The following is an 18,228-nucleotide window of genomic DNA, read 5'->3' on the forward strand; positions in this document are numbered from 1 at the left end:
AAAAAACAATAAATACAAAAATAATGAATATTTTTTTTATCTGTAACTGTAAAATATATAAATAAAAATATTAAATCTAATAAAATTCTGCAATTGTAATGAAGTTAAATTCAATTAAACAAAAATGTCAATTTATAATATATAAATGACAGATATGTTTGATTTTTCTTCTTTACTGTAATTTCAGTTAACTGTCCTCGACACAAAGAACACTATAAATACACCGAAAGGATGATAGGTTAATCTTTAATATGAACAATATCTCCAATATATAAATATATGTTAATATAATATCATTACCCATACAAACATATGGATGAACTGTATTAATTTCCATTATATTCCACGTAAAAAATTAAAATACATATGAACATGAGAAGTATTCAAAAATTTCACTCAAACGAGTGATATACCGAAGAGAAAGAAGCAAAACTTTCTCAGAAAAATCTCAGTCTGGTCTGTCCGTCATTCCTGCCTGGAACTCGCTCACATAGCAGTTTTCCTCTCTTGCATTGTGGAAACACTGGGAATAAACACACAGACACAAACGAATAGAGCAAAACTCTCCTGTCCTCTGGACACCGATAATTCTTTTGTGATGGATTTCTTTTAAAAAATGTACATGGCATTCATTAACTCACTCTCATATCGTTCCAAACCTGTATAACCTTCTTTCTTTTGTGGAACACAAAAGATGATACTTTGAAAAATGTCTGGTTTTGACCATACAGTGAAAGACAATGGGATCTATTTGCCTATGGAGCTAAATTAATTTAGAAAATATGATTCGCAAAAGCACAAGCTAATTCACACTCACAAAAAGAGTTTATATATTTACAAACAGCAATTCACAAACTCATAACCCAATTCATTTTGACAAAATACACGAACGATCACAAATGCAAAGTACAATTCATAAATGCACAAATATGTACGCACATTTTTGAATGCTTTATATTTTGTGAATGTGAATTAGGTTGTTTTTATGAATTGCTGTTTGCAAATAAATAAATCAAAACTGTGAATGTGAAGTAGCTTATGCATTTGTGAATCATGTTTTATGAATAAATTGAGCGACTATTTTATCTCTATAGATCTAATCTAAATATATATTTTTTGTGTTCCACGGACGAAATTAAGTCATACATGTTAAGATTCACAAATGCTAAGCACAATTTCATAAAAGTATGTCCGCACATTTCTGAATGATTTGTATTTTGTCGATATGAATTAGAATATGAATTTGTGAATTGCTGTTTGCAAATATATAAAGTTTTTGGTGAATGTGAATTAGCTTATTGAGACTGTTTTAGCTCCATAGATCTATCTATTTTTTTTGTGCTCCGCAGAAGAAAAGAAGTCATACAGGTTAGGAATGTGTGTTGCTGCATGTGTGTGTGTACCACTGTGCGCGTCTTCTCCTTGCCTCTTCCTCTCCTCTCCTGTCTTGTGAGGCGGATCGTTCGCAGGTGAGCTCCGGTGAGTCTGACCCTGCGGCCTAGAGCTGAATACACACGCAGTGTTCCTGCTCCCCAGCACTTCAGGAGTTAGCAGAGGAGCCAGGGGAAAATGGGCAGACCCTCGGGGAGCAGCTTGGCCTGGCACTGGATTTGGGTTTTGAATGAATCCTTCACCCTGCGGCTGCCAGGCGCTCACTGTAGCTGAAGCTTGGCTGAACTGACTTGGCAATAAGGGGTTGTATGAGTTAGAGTGAGTTGAATCTGGAAGAGATGATTTGTTTTTTCTCCATGTTTCCTCTCCTCTTCTTCTGTTATGACCTGCAAAAATGATAAAGAAACTATTTAAATTATTGCTCTGTTTTTATCTACCAACCATATCTTTCTAACTGGGCAGTAAACTGTATAGTTACATGACGTGAAGGTTAAGTATAGTAACTGATAATGATAAACTATATTTAGCATTATCATTATTGTAATAAGAGTATAAGCAATAAATAGAAATCAATCAATATATTGTGGCATTGTGAGAGGGTTTGTCACAGAAGGGAAGTATGCGGCATCTAATGCTGCGTTACAGTTGGTTTTTATTATGCCCTTCACTTGCTGACTTCCCTCTGTCCCTCGGTCAAAATCAAGGGAGCGAGGGTCTGTCCATATAAACTTCCCTCGTCCACTTCACGAAGTGGAACGCACTTCAAAATGGCGGCAGGGATTCCCCTGAGGGGAAGTGCTTAGGGAAGTTCGCAAGTGCGTGTCTAAAACTGGAGTGGAACGCAGCACTAGTGGTTGCAGCACACGGGCCACCAGAGGTGGACAAAGTACACAACTCCATTACTCGAGTGAAAGTAAAAGTACTACTGGTCAAATATTACTCTGTTACAAGTGAAAGTTGTTAAAAACTATTTTTACTTAAGTAAAAGTACAGAAGTACTTGCTTTTAAAAGTACTTAAGTATCAAAAGTAAATTTCCTTTTTTATGTCAATGCATTTTTTTATTATTGTTGCATTGTTGTATGAATGTACGCTAAGCCACCATGGTGGTTTAAGCCAGTCAGTGATGCTCCATCCGACATGCACACGACCACCTTGAACTAATTTAAATACTTAAAAGTTACAAAGCTTTTTACAAAGTTGCTGTCACTTTAAGGCAGAATGCACAAATCCTATACACTGATACACATCCGATATTCCCCCAACTGTTTACGTTCACTTAAGACATAATCAACTTTGTTTACGTGAATACTTTACAAAAATAACAATTTGACATTTTGTGTGTATTAGTCTGTTTAAGTGCAAAAAAACAAACAAAAGAAAGCTCTATTCAGTTCAGTACTCCAGCTCTGGCATCTCAGAGGTACAAAAAAACAGACTGAACTGAGCTCTTTCATTATGCTTTTTCAGATTCATCCATATGTCTATGCTTCTCTTTCTCCCAGACATTTACATTTTGCAAAAAAAAAAAAAAAAACTTTTAAAGAAGAAAAATATTCCTCCACTGACTTGCAAAGCTGCTACAGAAACGACTTTCGACTTCGAGGACCTTGATAGAAATGTAGTGGAGTAAAAAGTACGATATTTGTCTTTCAAATGTAGTGAGGTTAAAGTAAAAGTTTCCCTAAAAAATAATACTTCAGTAAAGTACAGATACTCAAAAAGTGTACTTAAGTACAGGACTCAAGTAAATGTACTTAGTTTCTGTCCACCTCTGCGGGCCACAAACTAAGATGGCTGCCCGGTCCCGGAGTACAATTACCAGGTTCCTCAGCGGTGGATTAGTTATAAACATTTTTTTTATATATGTAGACATTTTAAATATTTATTTATGTATAATCTTATCCATTTCTAATTTATTTTCTCAAACTTTCCATAAAAAATCTTATGAATGTAGTTTTATTATTTATATATAACATTTATATATTTAGACATTCGTTTTAAATATTTATTTATAATCTTATTTTATAATTTATTTTCATACACATATAAATTATAGTTTAATGACCAAAAATTATAAAGGTTATATTGACCAAAGCATTCTTTTCTCACAGTTGGTGCTTGGCAAGTATTCATTTGGATCCTGTGTGTGAGGTTTAAGCACATTTGTCTTCTCTAAACACTAAGACTGACCAATTAACAGGCTACGTGGCGTCTTATCCTCCGGGTCTAACTGAGGTTTATCCAGATCCTGAGTCCAGGGAGGCAGATGAGGTTGAGGAGGGTGAGCTGGGCTGTTTATGTGTGAGAAGGGTGTATTCTCACTCTTCAAGGTGGCCATTTTGACTTTGGACTCGGCTATAATATCACTGAAAAGCTGCAGAAAAACAAAGAGAGTGTGAAAAAAAGCCATGTTTCCTTTCACCTATTTTTATGCAAATTTTGTGATATTGCATAAAAAACACTGGATGGAAACACCAAGATGTGCATAAATTAAAAAAAATTGCATAAAGCATGCATGCACTCAATTTGAGGCAGATACATTTTTAATCCAAAAAAGATAAACTTCGATAGGGACACATTTACCAAATAAATTCCTTTGATGCGTAACTGTCACAGGGTGTTTCGGTGTTGGTTCATGTTCATTGTTCTTGGTTATGTTTTTAGTTTATCATGTTCATGTTATGTTTGAGTGTCATGTTTCTAAGTTAGTCTTGTCATTCACTTCCTGGTTTTGTCATGTTTCATTGTCATGTGATTCCCATGCCCTCATGTGATCTTGTGTCTTGTCCTGTCATTGGTTCATTGTTTAATCACGGTTCACAGGTGTCACTTGTCTTGTCATTAGTCTGTGTGTATTTAGCCCTCATGTGTCTTCGTCTGTTATTGCTGTTGTAACCCACTTGTTGGTGAGTGTTTTCATAGCCAAGTCCTTGTTTTGTTTAAGTCAAGTCTTTGTTTTATGGTTTTGATTTATGTTAAGATTTCTGTTGAATAAACTGCACTTGGGTCCTTCAACTTGCCTCGTCAGTGGAATCCGTTACAGTAACATATAAAACTCACGTGACTTTGCCTCAACAGAGGATATGGTCCATGTATGTAGCATTCATTTGGTTTTCAATTGAAAAATTTGAAAACGGCTCAAATGAGAATTCAGCTTGATTTGATATTTTTAGGAAATTGATAAACGGCTTGAATATTTGATTTCCACATGTGGGCAGACATGAAACGCCCCTTTCCGCTGACTGGTCGACCAAAGATCAACCCGTATATATAGCAGTCTAACAGTCCTCCGCTGCTGGACGGATTCTTTAAGTGTTTATTACAAATAATAATCTCTCTCTCATCAAACAACCGGGCTAAGGAATGCTTTGACACAAATCGTGCTGGGCAGGGACTAGAAAGGGCTTTCTTCTTTATAGGCATGATTTCGACAACATATGCGCTAAGAGAAATATTAACTGATTATTTAAGAAAAATTAATGTAGGTTATCTCGCATCTGCACCCAAGTAATTTATGATGTACAATAAAAAGAGCCACAGTGGCTTCCCCAATTGCAGCAACTTAAATTTTTTTATTACAGACATTTTGCACCCCTAACTAGGCGTGCTGCATATCCATCGCTGAAACAACATTGATTTTGAAGAACCAATAACAAATAACACGGCAGTTATTGGATAGTCACGTTTAGCATTGCGGTGAAGAAGACAAAATGACGCCATATAAGCTATTCTAGGAAATCTAGGAAAAAAACAAATTCGCCTTGATTATAAAATAAAAAAATATAAAATCAAGAACATTTTTCAACTTTAAATTTTCAATTGAAAAACAAATGAATGCAACGTACACGGACCAGATATATGATTGGATAACTGGACTTAACCAGTGGATCAATTTCATCGCACAGCATCTTAAATTTGGTTTGGTCATTCTGAAATGCCTAAGTCTATCACCAAAATGATTTGGTATAATGACCAGTGTTGCCACAGTTACTTTGAAAAAGTAACTTAGTTACTTTACAGATTACTTGATTTTAAAAGTAACTAAGTTACTTTACAGATTACTTGATTTTAAAAGTAACTAAGTTAGATTACAAGTTACTTTATTAGTTACATTCATCAGTTGCCGACAACACCTCTGCAGCCTCAACATAAAAATGACAACCGTTTTTGCAAACACTAAACATAAAACATGTTACACTATACTAAACATAAAACACTAAACATAAAACCCTAAACATGTTAATGAAAAGGTACAAATTACCTTGTGTTTTTATTAAATACATTTATGAAAAACAATTTATATTTAATTTTTAATTTATATTTATATATGATTGTAAATAATTATATGGGCCTACACAAATAATATACAATTACAAGATTTATATTTTATTGTAAACGTAATGTGCAGCTCTGTAAAGGGACAACAAATATATGATCGATCCGTGAGAACAATATATTTTTTAATAATCTTTAAGTGCACAAAACTATGAAAATATATGAAACGCTTCAAAACAGAGCGACAACAAAGCGCTTATGCGCATCCCGGGTGCAGAATGATGCGCTTAAAGCAACATGGAATCAGAGTGTGCAGTGCAGCGCGAGTGCACATTGAAAAGTTCACGGCATAAAGAGAAGATGAGCATCGAGCCCACAAATCCTAGTCTACTATGTAGCCTATCGGTCCAAACATTCACTGATTATTTGTTTCTTCACAGTTTTTAATTCTGGTTATTGTGCGTGTGATGCTAATTAATAGTCCTTGTGTTGTCACCTGAGTAGCGAGCACAACATCTTTCAGAAACCGCAAGATAAACTCCAGGAAGATAAATTATTTTATCAACATATCAAGTATTATACCGGGAATATATCATATGGAGTGAGCTTTACCGCTGACTGCTGACTGGAACCGAACGACGCGCAGTTTGAATGCTGAACGGAGAATGACAGAGCAGCGGAGGAAAGACATTCAGCTATGGAATGGCTTTAGATGACTTTGTAGGCTACTAGCAAATAATAATATACTAATAATGATTGCTGAAGGATAATGTGACAATATATATTTCTGATGATTATTTAATTATCACGACATGCCTAATCTGAGCAAGTGACTGCCTGTCTTGAGTTTTGTCGACAGACGGAGGCGACCGCCTCGTAATTCTCTATGCAGGAAAACCCCTGCTGAGACTAAACAAGAAAGCAAAAATATATATTTTTACTAAGGAAAATTACAAAAAAAGTAACTCACTGTGACTTGGATAAGTTACTTTAATCTGATTACTGGTTTGGAAATAGTAACGCGTTAGATTACTCGTTACTGGAAAAAGTGGTCAAATTAGAGTAACGCGTTACTAAGTAACGCGTTACTGGCATCACTGATAATGACCACCCAGAAGTGTCACACGATTGTGTTCCAAGAAAACAGGCATCCGTCTCCGAATGCAACATGACAATATTCATTGCAATTCATCTGCTGTGCGCTCTGAGGCGGAAGAAATGTATGATGTACAAAAAAAAAAGAGCCACGGTGGCTTCCCCAATTGCGGCGACTTCCCAGGAAGTGACTATTTTGTTCTCTTAAACACATGGGATGGAATCGGTGCTCCATTCGCAAATTATTTATGCAATATTCCAATTTGGCTTATAAGTAAAATTTGCACCTTTGGATAGAAACATAGTTACTGTGAACAAGACTGATCAACCAACAATGTGCCCTGGCTGTGACCCTGGCTTTGATCTTGGATACTAGTGAATCTAGTAGTACCTTAATGACTTTGTGAGGGATCTGTGGGAACATTTCCTGCAGCTCAGAGAAAGAAGCTCTCAGCAGCCACTGCAGTGACGGAGCTCTCCTCAACATCACTTGAGCGACCAGAGGATTAATGCATGGAAACTTCAATAGGCAATGCTCTGCCTAAAACAAAAACTGCTACAGTGAATTGAACACACAGAATGATATTAAACATTCAGCTCCATCTATTGAAGAAAAACATGTGAGGTTGTTGATCATTTTGCATTTGTCACACACATATTAACTCCCGCCATTGATGGAAGTTTCCATAATTTGTGAGAAAACGCTTCGCTGCAATTGACGGAATTTTCAGGCCTTCCGTGTTTTTCCTGTTATACTGTAGGGGGCGCTATTATGCATCTTCTGAAAGTGTACTAAATCTCCAGATCAAAACACATGCGAAGAAGATGCAGAAACAAGCGATATCATATGTAATCATATGCATATGTAAAATAACGCAATCCTCAACATTAAACAGCATGTAAATCAAAACTGCCTAATGTTACTGAATGAAATGTCGACCCAGGACGAGCTATATGACAGTGAAGCTTTGAGGGTGTTGATCAAGTGTGCCACACGAGTCCTGAAAAGTGAAGCCAATGCGTCTCGATTGCCCCCGGGTGACTGGATGCAGTATATGTCATAAACCCCGCCCTCTCCATGAAAGGTAATGGGACATAGACAAAATAAACAATCAAATAACACTTCAAATAATTTTTTTCCAAAGATGGTTTCTGTCATTTTAGGCAGTTGTTATCACGCTGATGTTAGTTCAAGTGTTCGTTATTTGAGCGCCATATTTGAACACCGGCAGCTTCACTTACTTCAACGGAAGATAGTGAAGGTGCGTCGTCCATCTTTTTTTACAGTCTATGGTGTTGATGGACTCGATTTACTCCATCTATGTTTATATCATCATTTTGAATCCGATCTGGATGTAGTCGTTGACAAAAATTTGATTTTCTCAGTTTTTTGCACACAATGTTGCTTTTTTATGAAACTTACCCACATTCAAGTGTTGATAAAAAAGAATGCATGAAGCTAGAATAAAACAAGTTTTTTTTTTTATCAGAGGGTCTGTTCGTTCTTTTAATATATTGCATGCTCATATATTAATGAAACAAAATATTCTGTGGGCCATGACATTTTTGTGAAAATTATTCAAAATTGTGGTGGCTTTTTTTTTTTTTTTTATGCTGACGGGGAAAGAGTTCACTGCAATGTTTTCTGCGGCCAGTTGCATAAAATGCTTTAAACGCATAAAACAAATCAGTAAATTTTTTCTTTAAGACTGGTCATAACTTTTTAAGTCAACTGAAAAATAAGATTGATTACTCCTTGGAAACTGCTAATTGGCGAAACTAGTTCTTAAAGGTAGGGTAGGTAGGATTTGGTTAAAAAACTTTTTTTCCAAATTTGTTTAAACTTTCTTTATATATCAATACATAATTAAAATGTAAGTACTCTGAAAAAGAAAGTATGAAAATTGAGTGTCTGTAGACCTCTCACGACTTTATCATTATGAATATAAACAAATAAGATGTATTTTAGTACTCACTCTCAAGCTAGAATAACGATACTGGTAAAGTTCAAAATACACACACAACACAGTGTCTACGACACACACAGATACAAGATAAAAACATTGGTAGAGTATATAAAAACAAACCAAGGGCCGAAATAAACGTGCAGGTAAAGTTCCCGGTGAACATGGTAAAAGAGTTTAGACAGAGGGTAGTAGCTAAAGCTAACTTAGTTCTAAAAAAAGTTCCTGGATGCGGTGTACTAGCTTTTACACATGCATTTTGTTATCTAAAGTTACATTTTGTGAAATTCAACACGACAGCGATCAACTTGAGCTAAGCATATTGAGTATTTATCATCTCTACTAATGGCTCGCTAGGTGTATAAAATTGTAACTTTATGCTAAGTAATGTTATGTTAGCTATATTAGGCAGCTACGTGTGCTAGTGAGACATGCTTCATGAGAACATAAACCAAAAAAATTTATAATCAAAATGAAAGATTACCTGTCCAGCAGAAATACAGCCTCTTGAACTCAAATCAAACGGGTGCGCCAGGGTTGCCAGGTTTTCACAACAAAATCCGCCCAATTGCTACTCAAAACTAGCCCAAAACAAGCCCAATCGTGTTTATCCGGTAAAAATCGTGTTTGGGGGGTAAAATATGTGTCTTTTTGGCAGGGCTGCCTGCTAAAATTCGCAAATCCCGGGGCAAAACATCACATAATTGGGGTCGCTTCAACCCGCGGACATGAAAAACAGCCCGCGGCAACAGTGTGGAAGTAGCCCGACTTTGCAACACTGGGGCGCGCATGTGGGCAGATCCTGTAGCAAAAGCGGTGGTAGCCATGGTAGCGAGAGAGAGTGACAGGCGCCCAAGCCAATCACTTGATTTGGCCCGAACGAAAATAATGAGCGGTGTTTATTGCAGATTAAAAAATCTAGAGTCACTCGATTTTTATACTCTCTTTTTCAGAGTACTGAAATTGTAATTATGTATTGACATATAAAGACAGTTTAAACAAATTTGGACAAAAGTGTTTTAGATCATTCTTACCTACCCCACCTTTAAGACACAGTCTTAACATAGTGACTAAGTTTATGCAACTGGCCAATGATAAGTTACTAGCTACTGATTGGACATACTCAAAATAAGGAACATTTTCTAAAAATATACATTTCCTTTCCAATTTGGGTACTAAATCGCGAGAATATGACGAAGCGCCGGGGTTCGGGAATCCATGAAATGCACACTTTAACCCCATTTTGAGAACTACGCCGAGACCTAAAGCACGATCAATGTAGAATTCAACAGCTTAGATACGCGCGTCTTCCTCTGCTTGTAAATAAATCGCTTTTGGGTCATGTGTCTGAACGCCGGATCTGCGTCATATTCTCGCGCATGCGTCGTGGAGGCACACACGGAAGACAAGAACAAGTTGGATAAAGGTGTTATTTTGATTTTTTTTTGCGCACAAAAACTATTGTCGTCGCATCGTAAAATTATTGTAGAGTCACTGTGGTGAGATGGACTTTGTAACGACGTTTTAAGTGCCTTTTATGCGTCTTAGGAGTGTAAATGTACTGAATGCCAATGGAGGCCTATCTGAAGCTTTTCTCAGCCATCAGATTTCAACAAAAATATCTTCATTTGTGTTCCGAAGATGAACGTAGGTCTGACGGGTGTCGAACGACATGAGGGTGAGTTTTATGACAGAATTTTCATTTTTGGGTGAACTAACCCTTTAAAGGTGCAGTGTTTATTTTAGCGGTATCTAGTGGTGAGGTTGTGAGTTGCAACCATCCACCGCTCACCCCCTCCCTTTCGAAGCACATAGAGAAACTACGGTGGCCGGCACAGGATAAAAATATCATCTTCGGAGAAAGCAGAGAATGACTAGCGCTCTGTAGAGCAGTTTGCCTGTTTAGGGCTACTGTAGAAACATGGAGGCGCAAAATGGCGATTTCACTGTAAGGGGACCCGCGGTGCATGTAGATAGAAATGGCTCATTCTAAGGTAATAAAAACATAACAGTTCATTATGTAAGGTCTTTATACACCACTGAAAACATAGTTATGTATATTATATTGTAGTGGTGTCAACAATAATCGATTCGGCGATGCATCGCAATGCGGGGCATGCACGATTCAGCATCGATGCGGCAAAGTGCCATAATCGATTATGTCACCGTTTATTTTCTGGCCTTGAGTTGGACAATAAAGTTGTGAAGTTTCAATTACTTCCGGGGTCATAACAACAACAACAATCAAGATGGCTGAGGCGGAGGGAGATGACTGCAATAGACGGGTAATTAAAAACGCCCCCAAAGCTTGGAAAGCGGACATCTGGGCAGTGGGCACATTTCGGATTCCGGCTTCACACCGCACGCGTTGGCAGGGCAGAAGCGGTGCGTACGGAGAGCGGGAGCCGCGCACCTCCGTTGTGGATTCACACTGGCAGCGTTTATCTCGTGCAGCTGAACCGCGGCTCGTATATTGCAAATGCAGACGAATATTGTCCATTATGTCACATTTTCCGGTCTTCTCCTCCGAACCCCGTCTGTGTCGTGCTTTGATTTATGATGGGCAGCATATGCTGCAAATGCGAACGTGTTCCCCTTTGTCTCATACACACATGCATATAACTTGTTGTATATAAGTAGTTCACATGATAAATGTTACATTAAAGTGAATATATGCTTCTAGTTTTAATCATTTAAACAGGCTTTTGAAGTTTGGGCAAAAACTTCTGGCAGTGTTGTGTTTATTTTATTTTTTTACTGCTGGAAAAAGTTGGCTGTTATTATTGCTTTATTTAATTTCAAATGGTTCTAAAGCAGAGAAAAGAGAAACATTTTTCATTCAAAGCACTGAAAGCAGTGATTTATGTTTTCTTTTTCAGGTTTGAAAATGCCATATCCAATACCCTGTACCATTCAATTTTATTTTATTTAATGACATTTATGTCAAAGATACAGGAGAGTGATAATACACACATAGCAGCCAATAAAATCTGTTGTTCAATATCTGACTGCTTGTATTGCCTCATGACTGATTAAATATTTGCCTTGTTGTGTGCAGTAGAATTTTGATGCATCGCAAAGCATCGTAGAATCGAATTGAATCGAATCGTTACCTGGTGAATCGTAATCGAATCGAATTGTGAGGGCAGTGCCAATGCACACCCCTATTATATTGCAATAGATCCTCAAGTGAAGTACCTTTAAGTGAAATACTATGAATATCTTAGGTATGTTTTAACTGAATTAAAAGTCAAATTTTATTTTTTATAAATATTTGTTTTATTTTGTCAAATTGTATTAGCCTACCATGGTTCCAGAGACATGGCTCTAGTTCTCATTTGAAAGTGCGGGAGAAACATTTCTAATTTAATCAAAGACAACTTTTAAATACATATTTGTTCAGTATTAATTTGTGAATTTTTAAAATGTGTAATAAAAAGGTGCAAAAAGTCAAATAAAAATCAGAAAACAACTCATTATTTTATTTTGTGTTCACGGTTCTAATTTAAATGTTACTTTCAAATATAGTATTTTTTTTTCATTTTACTCCTCATGATTACAATAGAAATTGGACCATTTCTATTTATCTTTAATATATATTTTAATCTACAGTATATGAAGTACTGAGTTGTAGTCTGAGCACAGATCATTTTAGGGTCACTGATGATCAGTGACAAAAAGTCATAAGAAATAAAGAAAAATAATAATAAAAAAAAACCAAGTAAAATATGTATGTGCTAGAAACATTTTAGACCTGTCCTTCACCTCTGTGGGCTGCACACTGAGCCAGTCTCTATCCAACCAGCTCAGTCCATCTCTCTCTGAATTCATCAGAGTATGCAAGGAGATCTGATAGATATAGCTGGCTATCTCTTCTTCCTCACACACCATTATCACCTGAAACACACATACACCACATGCCATGGTCAATAAATATTGACACAAACTTTGAAAGCAAAATATTTTTCAATAGCAATAAAACAGGAAATGTCAAACCTGGCCTTGGTATAACCTTTAGAAACCAAGGTTTGTCATCTGCTATTAAAATTGCCATAATAAATGAGGAAGAAAATACCTTGACATCAAACTTCTCAGACTTGTTTCCAAACAACACAGATGCAGAGTAGATGTGAATCAGATTGATAAAGATGCTACTGGAAATCCTAAAAGTGGGGAAAAATATTGTTTAGTCTTTGAATCCACATAAATAAAACTGTCAGTCACGGCTGCTTTTCTCATGGCAAGAGTTTTGTCTTCTGTTGGCTATGCACAGGAATCAACATCTAGGGCCGTATTTTAACGATCTAAGCGCAAGGTCTAAAGTGCACGGCGCAAGTGCACTTAGGGCATGTCCGAATCCACTTTTGCTAGTTTAACGACGGGAAAAATGGTCGGTGCATGGTCTAAAAGGGTTGTCCCTATTGAGTAATGGGTGTTTTTTGGACAGGTCCAAATGGGTGTCTTATCTCCCATTCCCCCGTTGTTGACCCGCCTATAGGCGCATATCACTAACGCACCCTTTAAATAACCCAAAAATATTGAGATACCAGGTTCTAGTTGGTCAATGGCGCAGTCGTTTTCAGTTGCCTCAAAATAGCAACGCACCAACAATGGGCCTGAACACACCTCGTTTTCAGACCAGCACGCCCATGGGCGCACAAATGCATTTGCTATTTAAACAATGTGGCACAGGACGGAAAAATGATAACTGAGTCGGGCTGAAACTAGCAAAAAACACTTGCGTCGTGCCTGTGGCCGCATTGCACCGGGTGTATGATAGGGCCCATAATGCTTCACAGTACAGCTACAGATTAAATCAGAAAAAAGCACAACCACAACTCAGTGTCACAAAACAGTGCAGTACTGAATATTAATGTATAATGAAAAGTTACTATACCAAAATGTATTTCATACTAAGTATACTGCAAAACTTTTTACATTTTTACTGACATATCGCTGGAGACTTACTGATATAAATATTATAATTACACTTTATTTGGAGTACTTTATTCCACAATGCATTTGTGATTTTTTTAACATTAAGCCTAAAATGCGTTTTAATATCACTATTAGTAAGGACAGTATGATCTCTGTATAATTTCAGTCAAGTTATTTAAAGTGTACCTAATATATACTTGCAATAGCTCCATTTTAGCACGATCAAATATACTTAAGTATATATTTAATTGGACCTCAGCACTATTTTCGGATAACTAAAGTGCATTAAGTACAAAATGAGTTGTTCCAATTTAGCAGACTTTAAGTGTACCGATTTAGTATTCAAAAAGAACAATTGCAGGGTATTTATATTAAGGACATACTGTACATATGTAAATATATTTGTAGTATACTGCGCATAAAATACATGTATTTCAAATACATTTTGGTATATTTATTTTTCACTAGGGTAAGTCATCCCGTCTAGTGCCAGTTCTAATATCTATCAACAACCTTGCAACAAAAATATTCGTAGTATATTAATATCATCTATATTTGTATTTTGAGCAAATATGGTAAAAAATAAATGTTCATTTAAAGGTGCAGTGTGTAATATTTATGAGGATACATTGACCGAAATGCAATATAATATACATAACCATGTTTTCAGTGGTGTATAAAGACTTTACATAATGAACGGTTATGTTTTTATTACCTCAGAATGAGCCATTTCTATCTACATGCATCGCGGGTCCCCTTACAGTGATGTCGCCATTTTGCACCGCCATGTTTCTACAGTAGCCCTAAACAGACAAACTGCTCTACAGAGCGCTAGTCACTCTCTGCTGTCTCAGATGACGACATCTTTGTCCTGTGTCAGCCACTGTAGCTTCTCTATGTGCTTTGAAAGGGAGGGGGTGAGCGGTGGGTTGTTGCAATTCGCAACCTCACCACTAGATGTCGCTAAAATGTACACACTGCACCTTTTTAATTCAACTATTTCAACCACTGTATTTCATATCATTCATATGGATACTGGTATTGGCATCAGCCATTATGGCAACTAATCAGGGTTCAGCAATAAATATGGCTTGTAAAATTTCATAATTTTTTTGTAAAGAATGTAACATTTAATTAAATAAATACATCTGGCACATAAAATACAAGGCTAACAATCACATTTATACAATAATTTTTGTTGTGCAGAGGTCAATGAAAATTTGAATCAGAATTAGAAAGAGCTTTATGTTGCCATTGCAAGTAAAAACTACTTGTCCCATTGGGGCTTCAAAAAACAAATCCTAACTGTTGAGCCCTGATAATAATGAATGGTAACATGATCAGACAGATGTAAATTTATTTCAAACTGACAGCGCCCTGTGGTTCTCGGCGCAGTGCAGAATGAGCCAGCAGCGGCTGAACTGCAGCGATAGGGCTGAGAGTCTCTTGACGACAAGCTCAGATGCTTCTCCAATCTTCTTCTCCAACTCACTCAGCTCCTGAACACAAACAGGATTTACATGTTTCACTTTGTGAATGGTGGTCTGGTGAGCAAGTGTGTATTGAGCGTCACCTGGATGAGGATGGCAGTGGTCTCGTCCACAGTGATGACATCATAATGGGATCCGCCCAGCTGCAGTGCAGATGCAGAGTGTTTCCTCTCCAGCAGAACAATATCGTACCTGCCAACAACAGCCTCTGTACATCAGTATACACTCTTTATAAAGGTTCTTAAATAAAGGAACATTTCCATTCCACAAAAGGTCCTTTATAGTGGAAAAAGGTTCTTTAGAGTTTTTCAATGTTCTTCACACAAAGAAAATAATGGTTCTTTTAAAAATGGTTAATTGAAAGGTTCTTTGGGCAACCAAAAATGGTCCTTGTGTGGCATTGCTGCAAAACCCCCTTTTGGTGGAACCTTTAAGTGTATACATCATAAATACAGGTTTTTGAATGCAGGAATGAGTCCTAAATTCACATTTTTGCAACTCCAGTTCCATCATCCTGAAGTTACAGGCACACTATGTAATTTTCACCACTAGAGGTCGCTTATTAAAAAAAAAAAAGGTGTAGCTTGATGACATTTTTGCAGTGGAGCATTTATTATGCTTTCGTTTCTTCCGGTCATGTGTATGTCGGGTAACGCAGGGCTGTTTTATCATATTAGATACATTTGAGTGTGTTGAAAGTTATGTTATAATTAGGGTTGGGAATCGTGAGAAATTTTCCGGTTCCGGTTCTGGTTCCGGTTTCACCTAACGATTCCGGTTCCGATTCCGGTTCCATTAAAATTATTAAACAAATAGTGGTAAAGGAAAAAGGCACAATACGCAACTCAAACAATCCATTTTGTGTTTATTACTTGCTCTAAAATTAATTTACAGGTTGGCAATGTCAAAAAAGTCCTGTACTGTACATATATTACAGTATTAATTAAGCCATTCTTGCAACACATTTTTTTTCAAATGAACACCTCTGAAATTGTCTTATTACATTTTATCTCTCTGTCTCTGAATAAAACCAAGTTATAAATTATATTTATTAGTTATATTTATTAATTAGTTGTATATTAATTTAATAGTAATTCAGTTATTCAGTGAACTTGTAAATAATAAATTGCAATTCAGCATTACAAAGGTAATTGTGCCTAAACGCTTACCTAAACCATGGTGACTCAACGGTTGACATACACATATATATATACTATAAATCTGGTAAGCCCTGAGGCACTCTGTGCTGTAGCAAATGTTTTGTCAAATTGCTAGTGCAGCCTCCTTTGCATGTTATTAACTTTTCACATGTTACATTTTGCTTCATTATCATTCATTCTTTGGAAATGAATCCATACTTGTGACTTTCTCTTCGCCATGCTGGTGGTCAACGAGAAAATATCTGACGCAAAACCATAAATGTGTAGCGCGAGGGCTTTCAGGCTGAACTGCGTTGCACTCCTGGAAGCGGCAGGAAACGTAATTAATATTCATGATGAGGTGAGCCAGGGTTGCCAGGTTTTCACAACAAAACCCGCACAATTGCACAATCGCTTCAACCCGCGGACATGAAACACATCCCGCGTCAACAGTGTTTAAGTAGCCCAATTCCGCGGGAAAACCACGGACCTGGCAACACTGGCTGTCACTCGCTTCCAGCGCTTCGCACACACATTGCACCAGAACCGTTTTCGGAACCGAAACTTAGGAATTTTGCATGGTTCTGGTATTTTTCAAAAATCAGTTTCGGTTCTGCATAAGAACCGGTTCTCGGTTCCCAACCCTAGTTATAATGCTACTCTCTGCATTCACTCGGTGGCTGCGAGACACTTGTTGCACACTGCAGTAAGCTAGATCGATATTAGACATGGTAAAATAAAATCGATGGACACATGGACACGATCCGTGTCCTGGTTAAAATTGCTAATTTCTCTGGATTTAAACATTCTTGGAAACATTTGTGATAATGTAAGTACACAAGTCATCAAAATATATATAACATTGTTCTAGTGATTTTTGGATATGCTCTTGCAAACTATTCTAACCCGAACTCTCTAACCTGTAAACTTTAAATAAAGATTAAAAGACTTGTCAGACACCTAGCGGCGGTGACATTGACCTTTTATAACTTTAGATTTTTAGTTCTGCCGATTATATTTAGGCTTCAAAATTCATAATCCAAATGGAAAAATCCAATTTGCTCTTTGTTGAGAGAACCAGGGTTACACCGTGTCCTAACTACATGCGATAAGATTCCAACGACAAGCAACTTGTCTGTCCACACCAGACGCGACGTGACTACGAGATGCGACAAATCAATCAAAAACCACAGCCAATCAGAACAGCGCGTGGGTGGGCTCTCGCAACAGGTGCACGGCACCAGAGATTAATCTTGACGGCACTCGCAAGGAAATGGATACATAATCAAATTCACAAATATTGCACCATTTAAACATTACTAAAATGCACACTGAGTTACTAAAACAATCTCTGTCATAGAATATACTTGTTTGATCACAGTTTGAACGTTCCTGTTTCCATTTGTTTAATTTCAAGATCTGAGGTGAATTATCCATTGTTGCTTTTAATACGACTATGTTACAAAGCTGGGAGCACTAAATTATATTCAGTCACATTACACGCTTTTACCATTAAATAAAGCACACAAACATTACCTGAGATTATCATTGCCATGTTTTGTGTTGTTGTTCCAGCCGCGACGTCGCAGAAATAGAAACCGTTTCTAAAATAGAATCATTGCGTGTCGCGCCGTCACGTCGCGTGTAGTTAGGACACGGTGTTATCAGGGTTCTTGCAGGTTTCAGAAAGTCAAATTTAAGACCTTTTTAAGACATTTTAAGACCATAAAGATTGAAATTTAAGACCTATACGATGCATTACCAAAATTATTTAAATCAAAGAAATAATAAAAAAGCAATAAAGCAATGACATTAGTAACCCTCCACAGCCAACAACGTGCCAAATGCCCAAAACCTTAGGCCCAAAATGAAAATAGGCTAAAACAAACTTGCCCTCAAATAGAATAGATTACAAAACAGCATATTAATAGCC

At 36.9% G+C, this 18,228-nt stretch overlaps 1 protein-coding gene across 1 annotated transcript in view; it reads right to left on the minus strand.

Annotated features, from left to right (window-relative positions):
* Positions 1 to 230: 230 nt before the first annotated feature.
* The window catches only part of shoc1 (shortage in chiasmata 1), a gene marked incomplete at its 5' end in the record, with an annotated part of 38,669 nt that continues 20,671 nt past the window's right edge, over positions 231 to 18,228 (minus strand). The window contains 8 exons of the mRNA XM_079815294.1: positions 231 to 523; positions 1,404 to 1,778; positions 3,585 to 3,768; positions 7,156 to 7,305; positions 12,494 to 12,625; positions 12,804 to 12,891; positions 15,038 to 15,165; positions 15,240 to 15,348. Of these exons, the coding sequence (XP_079671420.1) occupies positions 438 to 523; positions 1,404 to 1,778; positions 3,585 to 3,768; positions 7,156 to 7,305; positions 12,494 to 12,625; positions 12,804 to 12,891; positions 15,038 to 15,165; positions 15,240 to 15,348 (1,252 nt within the window). The 3' untranslated portion in view covers positions 231 to 437. The remainder of the gene's footprint in view (positions 524 to 1,403; positions 1,779 to 3,584; positions 3,769 to 7,155; positions 7,306 to 12,493; positions 12,626 to 12,803; positions 12,892 to 15,037; positions 15,166 to 15,239; positions 15,349 to 18,228) is intronic.

Source organism: Gobio gobio (genome assembly GCF_949357685.1).
Source record: "Gobio gobio genome assembly, chromosome: 4".
Lineage (NCBI taxonomy): Eukaryota > Metazoa > Chordata > Actinopteri > Cypriniformes > Gobionidae > Gobio > Gobio gobio.